Raw genomic sequence first — 25,317 nt, 5'->3', positions numbered from 1 at the left:
CAGTTCCAAACTCAACCCAATCATACTACCCTAACTCTAACAACCCACTGCTAAATAACATCCCTGAGCACCACATCCAGATGGTTTGAATTCAGAAGATCCAGGTTAATGTCCTGTTGGCCTTAGCATGTGTTGGAAACTGGGAGTTTAACTCTTATTTAAGGCTCTGAAGGCCTTTGGTTTGGGCAGCAGTTTAATCCAAAGTTTCTAGGTTATGCTGAGGGGTGGTAGGGAGGTTGGTGTTGCAGCTAGGATGGCGGTAGTTGTGTTTGATGCTTTGTTAGGAGGTCATAATTTTATCACAGAATCACAGAATTGTAGGGGCTGGAGGGGATCTCTAGAGATCATCAAATCCAACCCACTGCAAAGCAGGCTTCCTACAGCAGGCTGCACAGGTAGGCATCCAGCTGGGTCTTGAATATCTCCAGGGAAGGAGAATCCACAACCTCCCTGAGCAGCCTGTTCCAGTGCTCCGTCACCCTTACCATGAAGAAGTTCCTTTGCATATTGGTGCATATCTTCCTATGCTCAGGTTTACGGCCATTTCCCCTTGTCCTGTCCCCACAGACTGCTGAAAAGAGGTTGGCCATGTCTCTTTGACTCCCACACTTAAGATATTTATAAACGTTAAGAAGATCCCCTCTCAGTCTTCTGTTCTTAAGGCTGAACAGAGCCAGTTCCCTCAGCCTTTCCTCATGGGGGAGATGCTCCAGGCCCTGTATCACCTTTGTGGCCTTCTGCTGGACTCTCTCCAGGACATCCCCGTCTTCTTTGTACCTGGGAACCCAGAACTGGATGCAGTACTGCAGGTGAGACCCGATCAGGGCAGAGCAGAGGGGGAGGATCACCTCCCTTCACCTGCTGGCCGCGCTCCTTTTAATGCACCCTAGGAACCCACTGTCCTTCTTGGCACACAAACCACATTTTATGTACGCGTTCAGGAGAGTTGGGGGAAAGTGTAATAACTGAGCAGCACGAGTGGCAAAGGCAGAACAGCCAAAGAGGGACAGCACTGTACGGACTGCGGCTGTCGGGTCACCTCCTGCTTGGATGACGGATCATTTGGGGCACAACCCACGGCCCTCGCGCCCCCCGGGCCCCCACGCACGCCGCCCCAACGCCGATAGGGGCTCCTCGACGCCCGGCCCCCAGGCTCCGCCCGGCGCTGCGCCGCCAGCCCGTCCTCGTCCCGCCCCGCGCCGGGCGGAGCGTGCGGCAACCGCGGCGCTGCTGGAGCCGGCTTGGTACGGCGGGGCCGGGCCGCTCTGCTGGAGCCAACGGAACCGGCTGCGGCTGCTGGCGGCGCGCCGGGCCGGGGGGATGACGCTCAAATCGAGCCGCGGCGGCGGAGGGGGAAGCGGCAGCATGAGGACGGCGCTGTCCGACCTCTACCTGGAGCACCTGCTGCAGAACCGGGCCAAGCCCGAGGTGAGCACCGAGCGCCCGCGGACCCCGCCGGAGCCCCGAGAACCTCGGCCTGTCCGGGAGCCGGCTTAGCGGGGCTGGGGGCGGGGAGGGAGCGCAGCGTCCTGTGTGCTTGTTTTGCTGCGAAGTTGCGGCTGGTCTGAGCTGGAAACGGGAGCGGGAGGGGATCCGGGGCTGCAGCACAAACAGCGCAGGGTCATTCCTTGCTGCTGTCATTTGGGATGAAGGGAGAAGGGCAGAGCGGCAGCCCGTGGCTGAGCCGTGCTGTCCGCATAGGGACGGGGTTTCCGTGCTGCCTCGGAAAGCAGACGAGAGATTTCCACCAAGCTGCTTTTGGCCCATCCAGCGCTTCCAAAGGAGGTTTGTCCGGTCTGGCCCGTGCTGGTGGTTTGTTTGTGTGCTTTTTATGGCTCAGCGCTGGCAGAGTGCTGCAAAAAATAAGTAGAAGATGCATTTGGAGCAAGTGCTGCTGAGAGGGGCTCTCCATCCATCCCTGGAGCAGGGATAAATCAATCCCCCACGCAGTGCAGCACAGAGAACATAGGAGCTGGCCTGCAGCTGCCCACTGCCACGGTGCATTTGTTCCAGCAGGGATAAAGAGGAAGGTGACCAGCTGGGAGCTGTTAGGAGGTGCTCCATAGGGCTGGCGCCCAGCTGGGTTGTGTATCTGGTTGTGTGCTCATTCCTGCAGCATGCTGGCCACGCGGGGTGGCAGGGACGTGGCAGCGGTTCTCAGGGCTCTGGGTCAGGCTGGCTGCTTCCCAGCTCAAATCACAGAGAGGTTCCTCTTCCTGCTGCTCCTGATGCAGCAGGGATCCCAGACCCATGTGAGTGGAGGCAGTCGTGGCTTGAAAGCAAGCAGAAGTGCAGGAGGCTTCAGCCCCTCCACGCACCCGCCTGGCTTTCCTTTATCTATGAATGGCAAATAAAGATTTGCCAGGGAGAAGTGGGTCTTGCTCCCAGTGGTGCTGCTGGCTTGCAGGGTGACCTTGGGCATGCCACCTAATCTGCTGTGACTCAGTTCTCCAGATGTAAAATGGGCAGCGGGTCTGTGGTTTGGGAGGAGGGCCCTTCTCAGAGCTGAGGGTGTGGAGAGGGACAGCGTGTGACCCTATGGCAGCATCACATGGCATCAAACCAGTGCCATTTCCAGCTGTGGTCCCTCTTCTGAAATGACTGTGGGTGAAAATAGTGGTTGGGAGCTGAGCAAAACTCCTCCTGGGTTTGACCAAAATAAATGATGGGGGTGTAGGACTGGCTTTGGCTCTTTAATCGTGAATGCGGTTTGTGCTGTTCCAGGCTGTGTGGCTGCAGGGAAAATGCCACTTGGAAGGCAGGGAATGGAGTGGCTGCGCTGCTCCTCAAAGCCCCATCCGTTTTACTGGCTGTCCCTCGGAGGTGGCAGGTTTCACTAACACATCTGGAGGGCTGCGTTGGCCTTCCCTGCTGGGAAAGCAGTGCCTCAGCAAAACTGATGGGGCTGCTTGGGAATGTGGCCCTTCTCTATCACAGCACTCAGTGAGCTGCAGTGAGGGCAGCATCTTCTGTCCTCCACAGCCGCTTGTGTTCTTCCTGCTCCTTTGTTTCCCATCCCCTGTGACCTGTTGACATAGCTGTGTCTTTTCCCAGTTCCAGCAGCGTAATTTTGTTTGATTTAAGTGGGTGGTTTTTTTTTTCTTCTTAAAACGGACCATTTCACTGGAAGAGGTCTTGAGTGAGGTCTGCTCCAGGCTGACCTGAGTGGGCAGCAGCCTCAGACCAGAATGAATTACTACTAAATATCCACGTGCCCACCTCTCCCCCCATTTTGTATTTGCTGGTTTGCTTTTGTTTGTTGCTGTGCTTTTTAGGCACCCCAGTGCATGCATTTGTTGTGCAGTGGTAATGCTCTCAAGCAGGAGGAGAGGCTGCTGGGCCAGCACCAAGCAGAGCAGATCCAGGCAGAGCCACCCCAGGGCAAGGATGTGCCCAAGGCTCATGTCCTGGCCTCCCCTCCACACCCACAGTGATTATGTCCAGATGAAGGGTGATGGTGCTGGAGGGAGCTGGCATTTTGCTGCTTGCCATAGCTGGGACTGTTCTCCCCTTTTTCATCTCTCTGCTGCTGTGCTTTGAGGGCCCACCCAGCAAAGCCAGCAGCACCTGACCTTTCTCCATGTGCTCTCCACGTGCTCTTCTGAGACCACCTGATACTGAAATCCCCTGGTGAGGACAGCAAGGAGAGCCCAGAGCCAAGCCTCCAAGTGTGCCCTTTGCTCCAGAGTGCTGCTTCCCCAAAGTGCTGCTTTGCTCTCCTGTAAATGAGAGTTAATGTTTGATTTCCAACCTTCTGACCCAAGTCATTCTATGATTCCCCCAGTGGTGTGTAGCCCAGCCCAGCAGCAGGAACAACCCCAGAGGGCGACACTGACCCTGCCCAGGATTCTCACCAAGGGTTGCTTCCCTCTCACCGCATTCCCTGCTGGCACACGTGGCCCCAAGGGCTGCTGTCCTCCCATCACCCTTGTGCCTCTTGCAGAAGAGGAAAATGGTGGGCTGTGCCTGCATGGCTGCGGAGCCAGTGGCTGTGCCTCCCTGCACCTCCGTGCCCTGGCTGAGCCCAGGGCTGCGTGGAGCCGGCGGTGTTGGCTCCTGGCAGCGTGCACAGATGCTTCCCGTGGAGCAGTGACTAAGTAGCAGGGGTTGGCCTGTGTCCAGCACGGCTGCAAAGCCTCCAGAGGTCACGGGCTGAGCTGGCCAGGAGCGTGACGGCTGCCGGGAGGATTCATGGGAGGCAATGTGGGCAGATAGCTTGTGTGCACTGAGTGTGAGCCGTGCATCTCCCACCTCCTGTAGCCCTCTGCTCAGTGCTGGGACTGTCACGTGCCACCCTGAACCCACCTGTGAGCCGGGCATTTCCCCTTCCTTTCTCAGCAGCCACTTAGTGCAGTCACTTTGGGGATGAATGGGCTGTGCCCAGGGTCCCTGGAGGTCCCTTCTGGGACAGAGGTGCCATGGAGTGACCAGGGGCTGTCTGTGGTGACAAGGCTTGCTCTCCAGGGCAACCAGGGTGACACTGGTGCTGTGTCAGCGTTGAGGGCTGAGTGTTTTCTCCAGCTCTCAGCAAAATGCAAAGGTCAGGGCCAGGAGGCTCAGCAGGGATGGGAACTCCCAGCTGTGGAGCAGACTCTGCCATGTCCTGGGTCAGCAGGCTTTGCTGAGCCCAGGGTTTGAGTCTGGGGACTGGGTGGTGTAATGCTTTTCCAAGGCACGAAGGAGATAAGTGTGATTTGTGCTGACTCAGATCACCTCAGAGGCACTTTGGCCTCAAGCAGGGCTGGAGGAGTTTGTTCACTTCCTCCTCCTCTTCCTCACACCCGCTCTCCAAGAGCAGAGAGCTGAGGGCACCAGCACTACTGGATGCTGCCTGCTAGCAGCTCACCTCGCTGGGGCTGGCAAGATGTGAGCTCTTTTGCCCTGTGAGCCACTGGCACTCCTCTGGGCCATGATTCAGCCTCCTCCTCCTCCATGGTTAAGCCATAGGCAGCCAGAGATAGTGTGCAATGTTGCCTTTTTGCCCTGAGGAGGAGGAGGCTGTTGGGCTCTGTCAGAAGTAGCTTAGAAGTATAAAGGTATATCGCACATCCTCACTGGTGCTGCACAGCACACGCAGCTCCCTCTTTGCTTGTCCCTTTCTGCCATTGCCTGTCCTGGTACAGCCACAGGCCCTGTCACCCCTGGCCCGTGGGGACGTGGCTCAGCACCGTGCTGGTTGCACACTGACCTAGATGAGGAAAAGCAGAGTTTGCAAACCGAGCGAGAACAGAGCCTGATCCCAGCGCTGTCCCTGTTCCTTGGGGATGAGTCCCTTACTGCTCTGTTGGCTCTGAAGCTGTCCTGGGCTGTGTGCTCTGCAATGAGCTGGCGTTGGGCTGAGTGCTGCTGCGACACACAGCAGTATTTGGGACCTGCTGCTGCAGAAGATGACCGGCTGTGGACTCCTGACTTCTGGTACCTGTAGCTTTCCCAGACTTTTCTTGCCTCCTGTATTTCCCAAGCTGGAGAACTACTGATGAAGCCCACATACACATCTTCAAGGGTGAAGCTTTTGTGCTCTCTGTCTGTCCTTGCTCTCGTTGTCCTCTCCTCCAGCACATGGGTCTCTACTCTCCCTGCTGTGCCCGGAATGCTAACATTGCCAAATGGCTCAGCCCCACACAGGTGGAGTTCCTAAATCCCACTCTCTGTTTTGCCCTGACAGGCCATCACTCAGGCCCCGAATGCTATGACTGAGGACATTTACACCAATGGCTCTGCCACCCTGGGCAGCCCTTCCCACAACAATGGCCGTGAGGTGCGGAAGATTCGCCTGGTTCAGTTTGAGAAGGTGACAGAGGAGCCCATGGTGAGAGCTGGCAAGATCCCCAAGGCTGGTGGCACCGAGGGGGGCGGAGGGCAGGTGGAGCTGCACCAATGGGTTGGCCTTGGGGGAGGCAGGAGATCGCTGGAGAATCGGCCGTGGGAAGAGGGTGCTGGATGCTGCCTGGGATCTGGAGTGAGCCCCCATCAGTGGGTGATGCCCTGTGCCAAGAGGAGCAGTCATGGATTTTCCTGTCTTCCAGGGAATCACGCTGAAGCTCAATGACAAGCAGAGCTGTATGGTGGCCAGGATCTTCCACGGGGGCATGATACACAGACAAGGTAACAAGCCAGCTTTTCCCTGTGACGTGGGCGTCTGTGTCCTTTCCTCCACCAGGAGTATGTCAGGAACTTGGGACTCATCTCTCTGCATGGCTGGCATGTTAATGCACTGGAGGCTTTAGAGAGAAATGAAGGGTTGGGGGCAGGGCTCTCCCAGAAAGGAACCTGAGACCCATCTGTCTCCATCCCGTGATGGGGTGACTGTAACTGGAGAAGGATCATGCCCCAGAGACTGTGGGGGAAACTCTTCCCGTTCCTAAAGTGCACAGATGGGACAGGCTCGCTGTGGATTGGCTCTGCAAGCCAAAGGGCCAAAAGAAATTAATAGGTGCCATTTTGTGATTTTGGTTCTTGCCAAAGGAGCATGGAATGAGATGTTCTGTGCTTATCTGAAGAGGCCCATTTTCCAGCTTTGGGTCCAAATGGGAAGTCTGAGCTTATCCCTGCCAAAATAACCCAGGAGCCGTTCCAGTAATGCTGCTGGAGCCTGATTTATAGCAGTCTATCTGAGGCTGCAATCTGGCTTGATATATACACTGAAAACACACAAAGTCAAGAATGTCTTGTGTTCAAGGGCCCTGAAAGGAGACTCGTTTGGCTTCAGGTGAACCTTGGGGTTAGGTTTGAATAACTGTGGAACAGGTGATTTGACCAGTATAGATAACCTGATGACCTTTGGAGTGGACGAAGTGTGTGTGTGTGGGGTGGTGTGTGCAGAATTCATTCCCCCTGTGCCTCAGTGGTAGGTGATGTGTGCAGCTCCACAAGCGCTGCTCAAGCTAGCATCATGGTTACAGCTTGGGTTACAGCTTGCTCTGGGTGTCAGGAGTGAGTGGCTTTTGTCCAGTCCTTCATTTTCATGTTTCTCCCATTGCTGGCAGGCTCCCTTCATGTGGGTGATGAGATCATAGAAATCAATGGGCAGAGTGTGAGCAACCACTCAGTTGACCAGCTGCAGAAGATGCTGGTAGGTATTTGTGTTTGGCAGGGCTGTTCCAAAGGAATGACCCCTTTACCTGCAGACATGCATGTTGGCTGAGCATTAATTCCCACCTATACATCAGAGCCAAACTCATCGCTGCTTGTAGCAGGAGCTGGGGCTGCCATCCTGGGGTGCTGTACTATGGCCAAGTGCTCAGCCCCTCCACACAGCATCTTGTCTTTGCCTCCTGAGAAGGACAGTTGTCCCTGGAGGCCCCACCTTGTCTCCAGATGTGCTCATCCTCATAGAACATGCAGGATTTGTGAAGAAGGAGCAAGGGTCCAGCACAGAAGGAAAGCTTGAGGGAAGCATTTCCATCTTGCTGGTCAAATGGGCCTGTCCTGTCAAGCTCCTTGCTGGGGCTGCTGGGCTGGAAATGGTTCATTCTGGTGACGCTTGGCACAGTGCCTTGCTCCGTGCACAGGCTGCTGCTGTTGGGCTGCATTCAGGTCTACATCCTCCAACTCTTCTTTCTCCCCTTCCTTTGTTCACTAGAAAGAAACCCAGGGGATGGTCTCAATAAAAGTCATTCCCAACCAGCAAAGCCGCCTCCCTGCTCTCCAGGTAAGTGCAGTTTTCAGACCCGTGGCTGTGGGGTGGGACCAGAGCAAACCATGGGGATTGGTGCTGGTCTGGCTGTCCTGTTCCCTTCCCTGAGCTACTGAAGGAGAAAGGGACCTGGCCTGTGCAAATGAGCAGATGTGTTAACCAGATGTGTGTGTAGAAGCATGCGCCAGAAGTACCTGTGTGCAGTCTTTGGGAATGCAAAAGCAGCTGTGTGTGTGTGCATCGGGGGGCACGAGAGCCTCCTGTCCCCTGTGAGCACTGCCATGACGGCCTCGCAGCTGCTTTCTTTGGGGGTTGGACTTGATGATCTCTGGAGGTTCCTTCCAACCCCTATGATTCTGTGATTCTGTCGTTCCCTGCTGCGGGGTGATGGCAGAGCCTCCAGGTGCAGCACAGTGCCTATGCTGTCACTGATGCTTAATGCCTCAGCTGCAGGCCGAGTGCTGTAGTTCTGGCTGCTGCCAGCATGTTGGTAGGAACCGTTAGCAGTGAGCAAGTGGGAGGAAGGAAGTGGTGGGGGAGAGGAAGAGAGCTGCTGCTGCCACTGCCCAGGAAGGGGTGACACACTGCGACAGGGGGTGACATGTTCTGGTGGGTGCACTTGGCTGGTTTTGTCTTCGGAGCTCTGATTTGGCTGAAGTGCTCGGGTTGACAGGAAGGGCTGGGATGCCCAGGATGTCAGGTATACTGACCTGCTCCAGGTGCAGGAGCAGAGCTCAGCACGGCCCCTCCATTGAGGACAGGCAGGAGTGGGAGAGGAGGTCACTGGAGAGGTGGGGGTGCCCCCAGCACGTCGATGGTGCATGGATATGCTCAGGGAGCCTGTGCCTTCCTCCCTCCATCCACAGTAGTCCGTTACCCAGAGGAGCTGAAGTCGCTGGTTGTGGTAGCAAGTAAAAACTGCCTTTGTTCCCTCTTAGCCTTTGCTGTCCTTGTTCCAGCTCAGCCAACCTTGCACTTGTTTGTGTATTAAGTGCTGGCCCTATCTGCCCTCCCTGTTGGCCAGGCCAGCTCAGCACCTGGGGAAAAGTTACCTCTGAGTAAAAGAATGTGGCTGCTGGCTCACCTGTGGCTGCTCCGGGTTCAGAGAAGGACACGGGGACAAACTCTTGCCCAGCAACAACTGCTGTACTCCCTTTCATTGCATCCAGGCTCCAGAACTACAGGTCACATGCTGCCTGGGTCTCTGCTTGTTGCAATCCCCTGCTAGGAGCAGTGTAACTCCTGGTTTTGTTTCACCTTCTCTGTCCCCTCACTTATCTTAATTTCACAGTGTGACAGGTAGGATGGAGCAGATTCCAGCACCACGCTGCCCTGGGCAAAAGCAGCACCTAAGCCAGCCCCAGCTGGCCCCGCAGCTTGGTAGCTTGGTAGCACAGACCTCTTGGGGCAATTTGGTTTGGGAAGATCCTAATAAGAAGCACCGCGTCCTCAGGTCTCTTAGGGTCACCTCCAACTGCAGGCTTTCAACTATAAACACTCACTCCTCATGCTGGATCCCGCTTGGTATTTAAACTTCCAGCCCCAGAAATGGGACTGGCAGATGTTTGGCAAATAGTCTGCACTGGGATCTGACCCAAGGTGATGTCTGTAGGTAACTCTTGCTGATGGGGTCTTCCCAAATGAGGAGTGACCTGGCTATTTCTAGCCTGGGGCACCAGGGCTGAAGTAGAGGGCTCCAAGCAGAGGGCTCCAGGGCAGAGCTTGCTGTGTGTTCCTCATGGGTTTGTGTTGATGACCATCTTCCTGGCACTGGAGAGTGCTTTCAAAACAAGCGTCAGTGTTGAACAGGTGGCTGGATGGATGGATCCTGGAAGGACATTCCATTTTTGTTGTTTTCCTTGAGAGGTCTCAATGCACAGTGTGATCCACGTGCTCTGCTTTTCTGGCTGCAAAAGAGAACCACGTTCGTGTTGCGTTGGTCCTGTGTGTCTGGCAGATCACAGCAGCACTGCTGGAAGGACATACTGTGGGGAAATTGTTTTGATATGGCCCAAGGACAGCATGGTCTGTCCTACCCAGGGAGGACCTGAGTACAGATGTGTGCTGTACCTTCCTCCCAAGGAGAGGTGATACTGAAAAGCCAGGACAGTCTCAGGCAGGGATAGATGTGACACTGCTCTGGGCTAGCAGAAGGCCCCATGCCATGCAGGGCTGCCATGCTTGCTCCTGGCTGCTCACTACAGAGCCCAGGGCTGCCAAGGAGCTACATGGACACTGTGCTGACTGACTGTGGAGCACATAGTCCTGCAAAGAGTTCTTTCATCAGCTCCCATTGCTCAGCTGGTGCTGGGAGATGCAGTACGGGGGCCAGGAGCTGGATACAGCCATACTGACTCCATCCCTTTCTTTCTTTCAGATGTTCATGAGGGCACAGTTTGATTACGACCCCAAAAAAGACAACCTGATCCCCTGCAAGGAAGCAGGGCTGAAGTTCCAGACAGGTGACGTGATTCAGATCATCAACAAGGATGACAGCAACTGGTGGCAGGGCCGTGTGGAAGGCTCCGGTACTGAGTCAGCAGGACTCATCCCTTCCCCTGAACTGCAGGAATGGTAAGTCCTTTCACAGGAAATCCCAGTCTGGGCACGAGGTGGCTGTGGGGCTATGTGCCACGTCCCCATCTCGTGGCTTTGGTGCATGGAGGTCCTGTGTCATGCATGGCAAGCATCGGGAGCGTTCTGATAAGATCTGAGCTGTCTCACCATGGCTCATCATGACCCATCACATCTCACCGTGACCCATCACAGCCCCACATAAGGATGCGTTCACTGGGTTTGGCTGGAAGAGCTGGATTTGGGGCTCACTGACCGTACTGGGTAGTACCAGTGCTACTGCTGGGAAAGGAAGCGCACCTCACCTCATTTGCTCCAGGATGAGTCTTTGCTTGCCCCGGCAGTCACCCCACTGCATGTCTGAGGGATGATCCTGCTGCTCCCCAGGGCCCCCAAACACAGCGGTGTTATTCTGTCTTGGCAGGCGTGTGGCGAGTGTCACCCAATCCAGTCAGAGCGAAGCCCAGAGCTGCAGCCCTTTCGGGAAGAAAAAGAAATACAAAGATAAATACCTGGCCAAGCACAGCTCAAGTAAGTGCAAGCAGGGTGCTGGGCCCCCAAACCCTGCAGGCTGCCAAACGCGGGGCAGGCGCTGGCCCTGCACGGCTTGCAGTGTCACTGTGGGGGCACGTGCCTGTCATCTGCTTGTTTAAACCCCGTGCTAAGCAGTGCTTGGCCTGCTCCAGGCCAACAAAGGCAGTGGCCTGAGGACGTGCTGGCTCCTAGCCCAACCTGCAGCTCTGACCGGTGGCAAACAAGGCCGTAAATCAGCAAGATAAATAAAGCTTTCCCAGCAACAAACTCTCTGCAACTTCCCGCTGCCTCCTCGCCTGGCTCCTGGGTCCTACTGTCCTAAATAGAAATAGAGTGAGAAAACATCTAACTTCTTTAGAGGCTGCTGTTCCAGCCTCCCAGCACCACGCATGTGCCATGTACTGGTTGCTGCTGGGGCTGGTGCTCTTTCCCAGGCCAGCCAAGCAGGAGATGCTCACAGCCCATCTTGTTTGCTCCCTAGATTTTGCCAAAGGATCTGACTTTGCTCCAGCATGCACAGCCCTCAAGAGTACGGTCTCAACAGTAGCTGAGACAGCTCTAATTACTTTTATTTCTCCTTCACTGCAGTTTTTGACCAGCTGGATGTAGTTTCGTATGAGGAGGTGGTGAGGCTGCCTGCCTTCAAGAGAAAGACACTGGTGCTCATAGGTAGGTCCTGCTCCTGTCCTCCTGCATGTGGTGGGGGCTGTGGGGAACCAGGGCTGGAGCAGTGCTGCCCTTCAAAAGCTGGTAAGCACTGGGGAGCATTTCTTCTACCTGCAGCGATTGCCAGGCAGGGTAATATCTGCCACGTGGTATTGTGCATATGGTCTGGCACCTGCACTCCAGTGCTGAGGAGTTATTCCAGGAGAGTTTCTGGCTCCTAAATGTCTTTATGGTCTGTGCAGCTGCACCAAAGTCAGCACTTCCATGCTGAGGGTGTAGCTGCTGATGGAGCTCCTGGTCTAAGCAGTCCAGCCTGCAGGCACTGTGAGAGCACCTAGAGCAGGGAGACCCTTCTCCAGGGCTGGAGAACAGCACAGAGGTTTGCACCTTCTCTCAGGCACTCCTCAGCCCAGCTCATGTCCATCCCTCTTTCCCTGTAGGGGCCAGCGGAGTGGGTCGCAGCCACATCAAGAATGCTCTGCTCAGCAACAACCCTGAGAAGTTCATGTACCCCCCACCATGTAAGTAACACAACCAGGTGAGGGCATGCAGCACTACCCCAGCACATTTCCTCACCTCCTCCTCAAGCCACCAGGTGGGATGGGAGGTGGGGAGATGTTCTTCCAGCACCATGAAACCTTGATGTCACAGGGCACCAGACAAGGTCCTGCAGGGTCTCCCTGCCTCCTGCCCCATGGGCTGAACTTACCCAGAGATGGCCGGGCTGCTACTGCCTGCATTGCAGACACCCCATCCCCATCCCACTGCAGCACCTGCAGCTCTCCTCACACTGCCCACATTGCCTACTTGTCCCATTTAGATGGAGTTCCAATGGGATTGGTAAGCCTCATTTTGAGGTACATAGGTCTTCTGTGCTCCTCCTTACCCCAGCCCCAAGCTCAGAAAGGGTTCATAAAGCCCCCAGGTTGGCTCCCTGGCCTTCTGGAGGTCAGCACCTGGCTGAGGGCGTTGTGTATATTTCTCCCTCTGCAGACACCACACGCCCCCAGAAGAAGAATGAGGTGGATGGGAAGGACTACTACTTTGTTTCCACTGAGGAGATGACCCGGGACATCTCAGCCAATGAGTTCCTGGAGTTTGGAAGCTACCAGGGAAACATGTTTGGCACCAAGTTTGAAACAGTGCATAAGATCCACCAGCAGGACAAAGTTGCTATTTTAGACATTGAACCCCAGGTAGGAAGCAAGGGAAGTGGTGGGGCAGCTCTTGTGTGTGCTGTGACCGTCCCTGCACCCCTGCCCTTCCCCACGCTGTACCATTGCCCTTACATTGCCTTACTGCCCCCAGGCTCAGGGGTCCACAGCCCTTTCAGCCCACTGTTGCACCACAGACACCAGTGAATCTTGGCTGGGGGAAGTAGGGGCAGCCACCTGCCAGCTTGCCACATTCTGATAACTGCATTCTGCTCTCTTTCCAGACCTTGAAGATTGTCCGCACGGCAGAACTCTCCCCATTCATAGTCTTCATTGCCCCAACAGACAAGGCAGAGGAGGTGGGTTGGCACAGTGGTGGCTGCAGCTCCCCAGCATGGGGCAGGGGGTGGCAAGGAGCCCATGGGGGACAAAGCCTTGTAGCAGCCCAGAGTAGTGAGAATCAGCTTCTTCCTATTCAAATTGGTTTCTGTGGACCAGGAGAGCAGTGTAACTTTATCAGCCCAAACCTAAGAGACAGGACTTGGGGATTCCTGCAACCTTAGGCTCTCTCCCATAGGGAGATCCCCAGCAAGCATCATCCCTAGAGGAGCACAATTAGTCCCAAACACACAGCTGGATGCACAGCCCAGCACCAAGGGCTGTCTGTAGCTGCAGCAGTGCTGCAAAGCAGCTGTGCAAATGGGACACAAACAGCAGAGCATTTCCTTCTTTAGCTCATTGAGATGCTCACCCCTCCAAAATTAGGATGAAGCAGTACTAATGCTGCACAGTGCTGAGCACAAAGCTGTTGGCTGCATACTTCTGTTTCCCAGAGACAGAGCAGTTCTGCCTCTGCTATGCCACCTCCACCAGGAGAAAAGGGGAGACAGGCAAAGCCCCAGAGCCGTGCTCCTCCTGGATGCACAGCCAGCCAAGGCATTCTCTTCAGGCTGGGCTGGCCCAAGCCAGTAACTGGGGGCTTCATAAAGCTTGTAGTACAGGCAGCAGCTGGCATGTGGAATATGCGTGTAGCATCATGAAGGTAGTTGGATACACATCAATATGTCAAGCATAGTAAAGCCAGATGGAGCAGGCAGGTTCCAGGTAAGAAAGGCAGTGAGGCAGCCCTCTCCCTTACTCCATGCCCCATCAACAACTGCTGCCTGCAGCCCCAGAACATTGACTCCTGCCGCAGTGGGCAGGGCCAGCTCTGCTGCTGCACACTATATATAGCAAGCTGCTGCAGCTCAGGTAACTGCTCACTGGAGGGGACACAGCAGTGCCAAAATGTGACTTAGCAGAGCTCACATGACCCAGGCAAACTGCTTAGTGCTCTCCTTCCTCTACTCTGCTGACAACTGAGCAGCACCCAGCAGTACTGCAGTGAGCACATCCCCCTCCCCCCCCAGGTGCGGAAGCTGCAAGCAGTCCAAACTCCATGAGGGAGATGCCTGGAATTGGGTCTGGACCCAACTCCCAGGGTGACCCTGTTAGCTACAGAGGTGTGCAGGAGATGAGGAGCAGGCAGCTTTGCTGGGCCACGCTGAACACTCCCTACTTTTGGGGCTGTTGTGGTGAAGAGGGATCGTCCTGCAGGGATCCTACCTTCAGCCCAGCCTCTTGCCATGCAGTAGCAATGAGCAGCCTGCTGCAAGGTAGATCCCAGGGAGCTGCCACGAGGTATTTTAAATTAGAATACAAAACCAAACGGCCCTGACCTCACTAGCATGTAACCTGAGGCACCCAGCATTGCATCAAAGTCCAGCAAAAATCCACTTCAACTCCTGTGTTGCCGCATGACAGCTCTCCTGGCCTGTTAGATGAGATGAGGGTGTTCTGGATTCTGGTACTTGGTAGCTGTTCTGGGAATGGGACAAAGCAAGCCTGTTGGGATGTGCTATGAAATCATCCTCCTCCTCAGCCTTCTGAACTCTTTCGCTCTTTTCTTGCAGTCAGAGGCTTTGCAGCAGCTCCGCAAGGATTCAGAGAGCATCCGGAGCAGATATGCACACTACTTCGACCTCTCAATAGTCAACAATGGAGTGGAGGAAAGCCTCAAGCTGCTGGAGGAAGCCTTTGAGCAGGCCTGCAGCTCCCCGCAGTGGGTGCCTGTCTCCTGGGTTTACTGAGGGCATCCAGCCCCCATTGCTTCCTATCAAAGCATCCTGCAGCTGTGGGGAGCAGAGAAACCTCCTCAGCTTCCCCTGACCTACACCCAGCCCAGCACAGCTCCCTTCCTCTGCTGCTCCATGGACACAGTCTCAATTGGCCAACACTCACAGGGTCTTCAGAACGCCCCTGCCAGGGAACGCAGGACAGAGGCTGCCCAGTGACATACGGTGCTATAAATGAGAGGTAGTAGGAGAGCCCAGGGCATCCTGACAGCTCAGAGCACAGCCCCACCTTGCCTGCTGAGGCAAAGCACAACCCTCCTGCAGTACCCAGCCCATCTTATTCTCTGGATCAGCCCTGGAGAAGCAGTACAGCAGCCACCTTCCAGGCAGAGGTCTCCTGCCTCTGCAAGAGCATACATGGCCCCAAAAACCTTGAAAGCCTAGCAGGTATCAGCGAGGCTTCCCATAGCACCCCAGAGCTCCTCAGCCTAAGGGCTTCCTCTCACAAACCAGAAGAGGCAAGCATGGGTTTGACAGAAGCACAGAGCACGCCATCCCAAGGCATGCTTCCTGCCTGCATTCTGAGGTTCAGGTGGTCTGATTCACCCTGTGCAACTGTAGTTGTAAGAACTCCCTGCATTTAAATTCTCACCGTGCAGCTTGGATTGTTACCAGCTGGCCAGAAAAACTCTGCAGCAGCTGAGCAAGTCCTGTGGACCAAACCTCTGAAGGACAGTTCGATACGTAGAGTAGATCCAGCCACAAGCATCTGTTGCATGCAGTACAAACTGTCTCTTCAGTGATCATCCAGGCATGTTTCCTAGAGTGTAGGCTGTCCCACACACTGTATGCTAATGTAAAAACACAAAGGAGTTCCTTAAGCTGGAATGTAGTGACACACAAGCTCCACCATGACCAGGAAGCATCACCGTGGCCCCTGGGCAGACCATAACCACGTAGGTGCAAGAATGTTATGTGTGTTCAGCAGTCAGCTGGGGGAAGGGGTTTAACAAGTCTCGTGCAAATTGTTTTCTTTTTTTCTTTTTTAAAGAAGCCAAAAATAAAATCTGTTGATGTGCAACAGGGACCTTTGTTCTGATCCACTGCAGGGAAACGACAAGCAGCAATAAACGTGTGCTGAAACATTGCCACGAGTGGTGTGTTACCTCAGCTGCTCCCACCTCCCTGAGCTGGAGGCACCAAGGTAAGGCAGGTAGGACCAAAAAACTCTCCAGGTGCTGCCACACTTCTCCAGGACAAGTAAAGCAGAAAAGCAGTTTGCTTGCAAGCACATCCCACTGGGTTTTACCCCCAAACACCTCCATTGAGTGCCCTATGCACCTCCAGCCTGTGCACGTTTACTGACTGCCCTCCCCCTGAACAGACCTGGTGGTTTGAGAACAGTTCCCTTCTTGAGGAGTCAGGTAAGCAAGAAAGTCACCCATTCAAAAATAGGGCTTTTATTTTTTCTTTTAATGTAAAAAAAAAAAAAGTGAATAAAAATTAACTTTTTTCAACCCAGATTCTGACAGCCATTGGTTGCTGTCCACGCTGACTGCATCTCTAGCATTGAAGGGAAAAGTCAGATGATTAAGACAAAAGCAATTCAGGAGGCTAAAGACAGATGTTATAGGATCTCTGCAGAGAGCTCAGAACAAAGCAGCCAGGATCCTTCCCTACTAAAAGCAGCTAAAATCCTGGCTCAGCACTGTTCCTCTAAGAGAAGTAACCTGCTCCCACCGAGCCATCCCAAAGAAATAGGGAGAAATCATCCTGAAATCATTCAGGCTCCACACTTAGTGCCCTGTGCATAGCTGCCAAGCCTGTGCTCACCAGCCTTGTAACATGCCCACCCACTGCCTCTGCCCCTGCAGCTGCACCCCCACCTACTGCCTCCAAAGCATATTAGATACCAAAAATCAGCAGGCAGCTGAGAGGGCTGCAGCCCCATGCCAATAATTTGGTTGGAGCCAGCACTGGCAACATCACTGGGGGACCCTGGGTCTGCTCACAGCTAACAGGCAGGTCCCCACACTAAAAAGCAAAAAGCAGGAATTTCATGTTTGAATCCTTTTATGATAAAGTTGGAAAGAGGTACCAAAGAATGGACGTTTGTTCTCAACTAGCTGAGGGTCAGGCCAAGTATACAGCCACGTTAAAATCAACCACAGCCCCTCAAATAACCGATTCAGCTGTCTCCAAAGGTGCCAAACCCAGATGGGCCATGGCTAAGCCAGTCCTTCAGACACAAACACATTCTGTAACTGTCGGGTAACAGTTTCGACCTTGGAAGAGGAGGAAGAGGCAGGAGAAGAGAGAAGGGAAAGTGCTATTCCTCTCTTTCACGGTGAAAAGAAACCCCAAAGAGCAAGGAGCCGCATCTTCCCTGAAGATACCACTTCAGTTGGCATGGAGGTGTCCAGCTTTACAGAGCAATTCAGTGCAGGGGCAGTCAGGCACCACTCTCCTCTGGCTACCCTTAAAACAGGATGAGGAGGGGTGCTGGAGCAGGGCATGTCCTGGGCAAACAACTTCTCACTCATACGCACAGCAGAAAAGGAACTTGGAACTTGCTGGCCCCTCAGCTGCACAGGCAGTCCTCTTTTTCAAGGCCTCAGACTTCTCCCTCCCTAATGATGAGGTCGCATGCTTTGGACAGATCCAGTTGCTTACTCTGAGCTCTCTTCTACCTCCTTCTGTTTCTTTTTCTTCTTCTTCTTCTTGGTGCTGGTTTCACTGATCTGCAAAGAGAATGGAGTTCAGGAATTAATCAAAAAGGCACCACTCACTGCCCATTTCAGGAAGACAGTCCAGCCCACACACAGCTAATGCAGCACTGACAGAAATCTCTTTCACCTCACATTCTTTCACACACAGCCCCAGGTGTCCAAACACCACACACACACTCTTATCCCAGGTGCACAACAGACAGCAACTCTTCCCAATGCTTGAACCATTCCATGGCAGCACCATTCCATACCACTTCGATTTGTTCTTCCCCACTCTCAGATGCTTCTTTGGCTTTCTTTTCTTTCTTCTTCTTTTTCTTCTCCTTTTTGCTCAGCTCCTCTGGTGGTGGAGTGGCTGGGGATGGTGGGGGGCTCGCAGCCTCATTTTCACTCTCTGACTCTCGCTTCCTCTGTTAGGAGAACACACTGTCAGACCATTTTCCAAACGAGCTCAAGTGATGGAAAAGCTGTTTACAAGCCCATCACAACTGCTTTTTTTTCCCTGATTGAAACTTCTCAGTAAGCAACACTTTGAAAAGGAGTGTGAACTACAGACTGCCAGAAGTCCCTAACAACATACAGCATAAGGATTCCTTTCTGCCAGAATTACACCCCAACTTCTTAAGTGTTCCCTGTACTCCAAATCCTTTTATTTGAAACACTGCTGCACTACATGCAAGCCTTGACTTAGACCCTTACATCAGAGCAGAAGTCCTAGCTCAGGGAACTCTATGTACAGTGTTTGGGTGGACTCCTCAGATGAACATTCAGTCTGTAATCTCCAGAAAGGCTCTCTGGCACAATGACCTGGCACTGTAGCTCCATCCAGTGTATTTCTTTGGATGCTGCAGTTTTTACAGTACTCCTCATTCCCACTTATGGTGCTGCAGTATTCATATACAAAGACAGGGACCGAAAGGACAGAGCAATGGAAGCACTCTCTGCCCTCACAGAGACAGGTTCTACCACAGAAGCACAAGATCCAAAGCAGCCTTCAGAGCCCAAACAACCTCAAACCAGAGAGCAGCATTACTTACTTTTGGAGCCCTTTCCACCTCTGACACAGCCTGGGGAGCTTTAGCTGCCTCTTTCTTGGACGACTCCCTAAAAGAGAAGAGACCTCAGGCTCAGTGGGACTGCTGCTGCCTTCCACAAGTACAAAGGCCCTTCCACAAGGGTTCCCTTACCCACAACAGGCATTGGTTAGGGGGGGGTCAGTGTGGGGATGACCTGCAGCCTGCACCAGTGCCAGCTGGACAGGACAACAGCAAAGCCTCCCTCTCTTTCATTTAGCAGACTGACTCCCTCCAGAGCCACAGGCACAGGCTACAAAGGGATAACCGTCTGCTCGGGGCCTTTCACTCCAGCCTGGCAGAGCATCAGCACGTTCCCAGTGACTTTGAGGAACACAGCTAAACACCAAGGGTCCAGATAGCAAATTCACCTTGGATCAGGTCTGACACGCCAAGCACAAAAGGCAGTGCCCAGAACAGTGCCCACAGCATGCAACCCATCACTGCGCCCACCGCTCTGAAGCTGCACACCCTGTACCCACCTGTAATCCACATACTCCTTCTTCCAGGAATCTGGTGTGCACTCATTGGGCTTTCCATGTTTGTCCAGCAGGCCCTTCTGGATCATCATCTTCTTTTGACTGGCCTGACAGCAAAGAGCAGAAGGTCAGACCCCAGCTCCATGAAGGAGAAAGCATCCCTTGGGCTTCAGCTACCCACTCTAAGGAATAACCTAGGAACAAGCCAAGGCAACAACTGCACTGTCACCAGCTTAACCATTCTCTGAGGACCTTCTGACAGCTCACAGGAAACACCCACTGCACAGCAGCCTACAAGTCTCAAACAAGGAACAGGCAGAAGGCATCGGAACTTTAATTAATGGCTGATTTGTGAGAGAAGTAACAGCAGCAGACAACTGTGTATCACTGAACTCAGATCCTTGGCCGTAATCATTCCTCCAGCTTAATGACCCACTACATTTCAGCTGAAGCACTGCAACTGCACAGCTCCTTGCCCCTCCAGAGCCATCAGCATGGGGTGATAGATGAAGGTCATCTTTGCACAGAGTGCTAATGCCAAGCAGTTGACATCATTTGGCTCTTGACCACAGGAGGGCTCAAGCACAGACCCTGAGGTGCCTGCAGCCCCACACCTGGGCACCCACCAACACCACTGAGTCCCCAGCTGCTCACCTTGGGACCGAGGCCCCATTTGCGGGGATACGTGTCTCTCTCCATGATGACTCTCTTGATCTTTGCTACCACGCCATGGTCGCAGGTAGAAATGACAGCAGTGGTCATCAAGGCAATGGCTGCAGAAACAGGCAGGGAGCTTACAAACACATTAAAGCAGCAAAACTGTGAGAGTACAGATGCAAGAATGTGCTGGGTTCAGGCTGTTCCTCCTTTGGCAGCACAAAAGAGAGACAAACCACCGCCAATGCCCTATCCCCCTGAAAACTCACTGGAGGAAACTTTGGTCTAAAGCTTCAGAAAGATGTCCTGCTCAAAGGCAGCGAGCTGATGTGACCACATCAGAGGCTGGAAATGCTCCTGCAGCTGCCACTGAGGCACAGCTGGGATTTTCATCAGGTGGCTGCATGTGATCAGACGTCATCCCTCGTCTCAGTGGGGACAGAGCCCCCCAGAGAGGGGCCCTGACCCTGCCAGCACTGCTTTGCTCCTGCAGGCAGCCAGCCACACACCACAGCAGCCCCCAGCAGGACACTGGGACACTGCAGGGTCTCTGGAGGCTGCACGGCACCCAGACCCTAGAACAGGAATCGGGGTGCTGCAGGAGGGCAGTGCCACTGCACTCAGAGAATGGATAAACTTCATCATCACCTCACACACACCTGAGCTCTGTGCAGCTGAAACACTGAGGAGCACTCCAAACCTTGCCAAATGATAGCTCTTAAGGAAGCACTACTTGAACTTCCATGCATGCTGTCTAATCTGCTACACCTTCACTGGAAAGTAGTTTGTTATTTTTGGACGTCGGTGGGCACAGGAATAAGCAGCTTCATACCTAGGCAGATAGCTTCTCCTTTTGTGGTGATGACTACAATCTCCTGATTAAGCTCAATACCGTCTTCATACCTCAGGACACCAGGCAGCATGATCTTGGCTCCATAGCAAATGGCATTAACCTACAGAGGAAGGGAACAGAAAGGCTTGTAAGCGACTTGAGGACAAAAATCAATGCAAGAAGCACCACTAATATTTTACCTTCCCATTACCACTACTAACAATAATACTAAAATGTTTCTAGCTGACTACCAATATCAGGTCCTGCACAGCACATGACACAACAGTGCTGTGCACGAGGACCCCAATCCCTCATTTATGAGCTGCACAAGACAGGACACAACCTCTGCTTCGAGCAGCCCTACCTCAGGAACTCACCGCACTGTCTTTCATGACGAGCCGCTTGTGTGAGGTGAGCAGCTTCTCCAGGGGCAGGATGACACGCCGCAGGTAGCTGTCATCCTTGTTGTTGTCGTACTGCCACTGTGCGTCCAGCACGTCGTGCATGGTCACCATGTTGTCCTGCAAAGACACAGCCCCTCTGAGCTCCCCCCTAAGCAGCAGCCAGCTTGAAACGCGCACAAAAGACACAGCTGAAGCCTAATGGCAGATAGCATGCTGAAAATCCCCATAGAAAAGGTAAGAACAAACACATTCTGCTGGCAGCCTGAGGGCAGTTGCATCTCTGCTGCTTCAGGCTTCTACCTGCCCAATGTCACACTGCACTGGGGTCAAGTGTGCAAGCCCTGTCTACATGAAACACTTTTCAAGCGTGACCAAGCTTAAATATCTAGGACTTCTAGACAAAGTAGATGAGTGAGTAGAAGCCTGAATTAATCAGCTCATGAATCTGTAACATGGGATAAGTTACTGAAGCAGCTGCAGCATCCATCACCTTGGGTTCACTGTCAGTGAATTGCATCTCTGTTAAGAGCACAGATAGGGCAGCACCTGCACTCTGATAATCCAGCTTTGCAAGGAGAGAAATTAATCCTGGAGTGTGAATGGGCAAGTGGGATCCAGGAACAACCAGGTGGAAAACTGCAAAGCATTGAAGATCACACAGAACTGCACAGCCCGAGCGCCCTTGGCTAAGGCACAGTGCCTGCACTGCACCCTGACACAAGTGATCATGCTGCTGAGCAGACAGCTCATGTGTCTCAACTCCAGACACGTGCGTGGTTTGTAGGCTGAGAAACACAGGTGGCATAAAACAAGCTTTCAGTCACCGGGATGCACTTCCCAGTCGTTTCTGTCCCAAAGCTTAATTACCAGAACAGGGACAAGACCCTGAACTGAACTCAACGCTTTGGTTCTGGACTGCCTATGGCAAGTCCATTGCAGGTCCATTCACAGCACCCCCCGGTCACCGTGCACCCATACCCTTCCCTAACACCAAAGAAGAAAGACCATTTTGGGGAACTCCTACAATCTCCCATGTTCTAGTTTGCTGGTTACAGTCACAACCATCACCCTACCATCTCTCCCAGGATGCCTGACCGCACTCTGCGGAGCTCCTGCATTTGGCCCCCAACACCGAGCAGCAAACCAAGGTGGACACAAAGCGTTCGGATGTACGTGCCTGCTTCACAGCTCACCCAGAAGATACCTGAAACACCACAGAATTTACACATATAGCTGTAAGTGAGCCACATCTGCAGGCTCCACATCCAGCCCCTCACAGAGCCATCAGCATGGGGTGATAGATGAAGGTCATCTTTGCACTGAGTGCTAATGCCATCTAGCTGGCATCATTTGGCTCTTCAGCGAAGGGTGCAAAACTAACAAAAGAAAGTAGCTGAGATTTGTTTCTCAGCATAAACAACTGCTCAGTGGGTGCAAGGATCTGTATCTCATACATTTGCAAAGAATGGGAAGCAGCACACTTGAGCTGTGAGTGTAATCAAAGGCAGGAGAGCTGTGTTTTACCTAATCTTCTCTCAGGATCATACTCCACCAGCTTGCTCTCATAGATGGTTCTGACTCTCAGCTGTCTCTTAACAGCAGCGATGAGAGGCGGTCGTTGGAAGAGCGCTCCTGTCAGAGTTTCTATTGCCTGAAGGTAGAAGAAGAAGAAAGAACACCTTAAGCTGGGCCATTAGCACAGCTGACGTGCGAGCACCTCTGGGTCTCCAGGAACAAGAACCTTTTTATGGAGTGACAGGCTCATCACCATGTGGCTATTTCCTATTTAAGAAGGCTGTGCGAACCACTGATGTGGTCAAAACGCTCCTGCAGCTGCCACTGAGGCACAGCTGGGATTTTCATCAGGTGGCTGCATGTGATCAGACGTCATCCCTCGTCTCAGTGGGGACAGAGCCCCCCAGAGAGGGGCCCTGACCCTGCCAGCACTGCTTTGCTCCTGCAGGCAGCCAGCCACACACCACAGCAGCCCCCAGCAGGACACTGGGACACTGCAGGGTCTCTGGAGGCTGCACGGCACCCAGACCCTAGAACAGGAATCGGGGTGCTGCAGGAGGGCAGTGCCACTGCACTCAGAGAATGGATAAACTTCATCATCACCTCACACACAGCACACCTGAGCTCTGCTCCTACCCCCTCATCTCCCAGAGAAGCCAAACTCTTTGCACAGAGTGCCAGCGTGGCCAACAGTGTGCTGAGACTTACCCTGGCAAGCTGAGCCTCACTTTCAATTGCATTGTGCAGCCGAACAATTCCCACATACTCTTTGCCTGAAAGAACGACAAGAGCAGTCAGGAGTGGCCACTTGCATTTAATGTTGACCTCAAGGCACGCACTGCCACACAAACAGCTCTCCTAGGAAGTGCACACCACTCATTATGCAGTAGGTTATTCCCCCCCCCAGAACAATCTAAGCTGCATGTTTACTTCTTCACCACAATTTATTTCTTGGGATTTGCAGACTTGTGCCTTAAGTTCAGTTAGCACACAAAACCTGTCTTTTCAGACCTGTTTTCATCGACCTAAAAGAGCACAATTCCCAGACAGAAAAGCAATCAGAAAAACCAGTTGAGACAGCACAGATGTGCCCTCAATGGCCAGAAGCAAGATGGATAAGCAATCCTTGAGCTCAAGGCACTGAAAGCTTAGGGCAGGTATCCCAAAGACAAGAATGGAAACCTCCCTGCCTCCAAAACAACTCTGCACCTCCTCAGCCTCTCTGACCACAGTCCCATGGCAGTGAGCCTACCTGCACTCTGCTGAGACTTGACGAGTCGTGTCGCCCTCTCAATGCACACAATGAGGCACCCAGTCACCTTAGGGTCCAGGGTGCCACTGTGCCCTGTCTTCTCTACTCGAAGGATGCGTCGGATCCACGCCACCACCTCATGGGAAGATGGATTGGAAGGCTTGTCCAGGTTGATGAAGCCAGACCTACAGAGTGAGATGACAGATTAAGAGCTACACGCTGGGGCTAACAACGGTAATGTGAAAAACAGGATGAGATCTGTCTTGGTAAGATTGAGCCATTCCTGAATAAACAGCTGGACAGGAGCTGAGCCACAGAGCTGCTCCACAGAGCACACACGGAGCTGTTCTGCACTGCAGCTCACATGCCCCATGATTAAACAGTACTCTCCAGAATGCTACCACTGCTCAGTGTAAAATGCTGCAGCCGTGCTCCAAGCAGACCCAAAGCCCCACGCAGACTGAATGGCTCTCCAGAGAAGCACCAGGTCTCCCCTGGTGTACATCTACCTGCAGAGAAGCCACAAAACCAAACCAAAGCCACCCCCAAAGAAAACGGCCAGCAGGTCCCAGGCAGACATTCACTGGTGAGCAGCACGACGGAGTCGAGAGAAAAGAAAAATGAATCTGGAACAGAATGTGCTTGTAAGATGCTAACTGTGGAAGTGAAATAAGACACTCTGGATTGTTACACTCACCGTACATAGTCAGAGATCTCCCTCTTCAAGGGATTAGCACCGGAAGGGAGGGGTGTGTAGTGTGTTGTCAGCACGTTTAGCTTGTCAAAGTTCTACAAAAGCAAAGCAAATAAATGACTGTAAATATCATGAGACGGAGGACAGCAGCTTTGCCTCAGCACAGCTCTGAGTTGCACAGAAGACGCTTTGCATTCAGGTTAATGAGCTTCTTTGACTAAAACCGCAAAGATGAGGGGCAGAGAAAGGAACAGCACAAATAAACCCAGCAGAGCCTCACTGCTTTCAGGTCACGGAGCAGAAACCCGAACGAAACCCAACAAGAAAGACGGGGAGTCACCGCCCCTCCGTGCTCGTTACCTTCAGCAGCAGCGGCCACTGGGACGTGTCCAGCTGCGCCACACGGGACTCGGGCTTGATGAGGAACTCCTCGGTGTGCTGGATGTCCTGCGGAGCACAACGAGGGCTCAGTGTGTGCCGCGCGGTTTCGCTCACACCGCCCATCCCCCCCTTCTCTGCCCGCCCCCCGCTCCCGGGGCGGCCGCACGGTGCCGGGCGGGACACGTGGAGCCCATCGCGGCCCTCCGCCAGCCCCGCGCCGCCCTCACCGCCACATCCTCGTCGGGCAGCGATCGCTTGTCCTTCTTCCGCCGTTTCTTCGCGGAAGAACCTACGAGAGAGACGCGTTTAGCGGCCCGCTGGTCCGATAAGGCGCCTTCCAGGCCAGCCCCGCCGCCGGGCACCCCCCCACGGATCGCCACGCGGCCGCAAGTCGCACGCAGGATCCGCCGGCCCCCTCCCGCCCCACTCCGATCTCCCTTCCGCCGCCCCGCCGCGCACCGTCCCCGTCCGCCATGGCCACGCCGCGTGGTGCAGCCGCCGCGCCGAGAGCGGAAAGGCCGCCCCTTCCCGACAGCCCCCGCGTCACCACGTGACACCAGGTAGGCGGAGCCACAGCTATCCCGCCATGCGTGACCACGCCCTCGATGACCCCGCCCACTCCA

General features: G+C 53.8%; 2 protein-coding genes and 5 non-coding genes across 7 annotated transcripts; 1 reads left to right on the top strand and 6 right to left on the bottom strand.

Moving 5' to 3' along the window:
* The first annotated feature begins 1,284 nt into the window (after positions 1 to 1,284).
* On the top strand, positions 1,285 to 15,759 carry MPP1 (membrane palmitoylated protein 1). Its single transcript, XM_042876628.1, has 12 exons — positions 1,285 to 1,428; positions 5,666 to 5,809; positions 6,027 to 6,105; positions 6,987 to 7,072; positions 7,583 to 7,651; positions 10,014 to 10,210; positions 10,635 to 10,741; positions 11,333 to 11,413; positions 11,851 to 11,931; positions 12,404 to 12,606; positions 12,849 to 12,923; positions 14,517 to 15,759. The coding sequence occupies exons 1-12, from the start codon at positions 1,321 to 1,323 to the stop codon at positions 14,691 to 14,693; spliced, it is 1,407 nt and encodes a 468-aa protein (XP_042732562.1). The 5' UTR covers positions 1,285 to 1,320; the 3' UTR covers positions 14,694 to 15,759.
* Positions 15,760 to 16,122: 363 nt separating this feature from the next.
* DKC1 (dyskerin pseudouridine synthase 1) lies at positions 16,123 to 25,230 on the bottom strand. Its single transcript, XM_042876626.1, has 15 exons — positions 25,154 to 25,230; positions 24,922 to 24,983; positions 24,674 to 24,760; positions 24,317 to 24,408; positions 23,620 to 23,804; positions 23,076 to 23,140; positions 22,377 to 22,503; positions 21,926 to 22,056; positions 20,826 to 20,969; positions 20,449 to 20,569; positions 19,614 to 19,732; positions 18,963 to 19,066; positions 18,445 to 18,511; positions 17,659 to 17,817; positions 16,123 to 17,419 (listed from the first exon to the last, which is right to left on the bottom strand). The coding sequence occupies exons 1-15, from the start codon at positions 25,167 to 25,169 to the stop codon at positions 17,348 to 17,350; spliced, it is 1,551 nt and encodes a 516-aa protein (XP_042732560.1). The 5' UTR covers positions 25,170 to 25,230; the 3' UTR covers positions 16,123 to 17,347.
* LOC122183105 lies at positions 19,444 to 19,519 on the bottom strand. The gene has a single exon (XR_006180095.1). It is a non-coding gene; the product is annotated as a small nucleolar RNA SNORD83 (small nucleolar RNA).
* On the bottom strand, positions 20,023 to 20,269 carry LOC122183107. Its single transcript, XR_006180097.1, has one exon. It is a non-coding gene; the product is annotated as a small nucleolar RNA SNORD17 (small nucleolar RNA).
* On the bottom strand, positions 21,629 to 21,762 carry LOC122183112. Its single transcript, XR_006180102.1, has one exon. It is a non-coding gene; the product is annotated as a small nucleolar RNA SNORA36 family (small nucleolar RNA).
* LOC122183109 lies at positions 22,132 to 22,207 on the bottom strand. Its single transcript, XR_006180099.1, has one exon. It is a non-coding gene; the product is annotated as a small nucleolar RNA SNORD83 (small nucleolar RNA).
* Positions 22,729 to 22,975, bottom strand: LOC122183106. The gene has a single exon (XR_006180096.1). It is a non-coding gene; the product is annotated as a small nucleolar RNA SNORD17 (small nucleolar RNA).
* Positions 25,231 to 25,317: the final 87 nt, after the last annotated feature.

This window comes from Lagopus leucura, unplaced genomic scaffold, assembly GCF_019238085.1.
Source record: "Lagopus leucura isolate 7727_CA_CO unplaced genomic scaffold, USGS_WTPT01 Super-Scaffold_100016, whole genome shotgun sequence".
NCBI classification, from domain to species: Eukaryota; Metazoa; Chordata; class Aves; order Galliformes; family Phasianidae; genus Lagopus; species Lagopus leucura.
The sequence above is the reverse complement of the archived record's forward strand: the minus strand, read 5'-3'. Positions and strand labels throughout refer to the sequence as shown.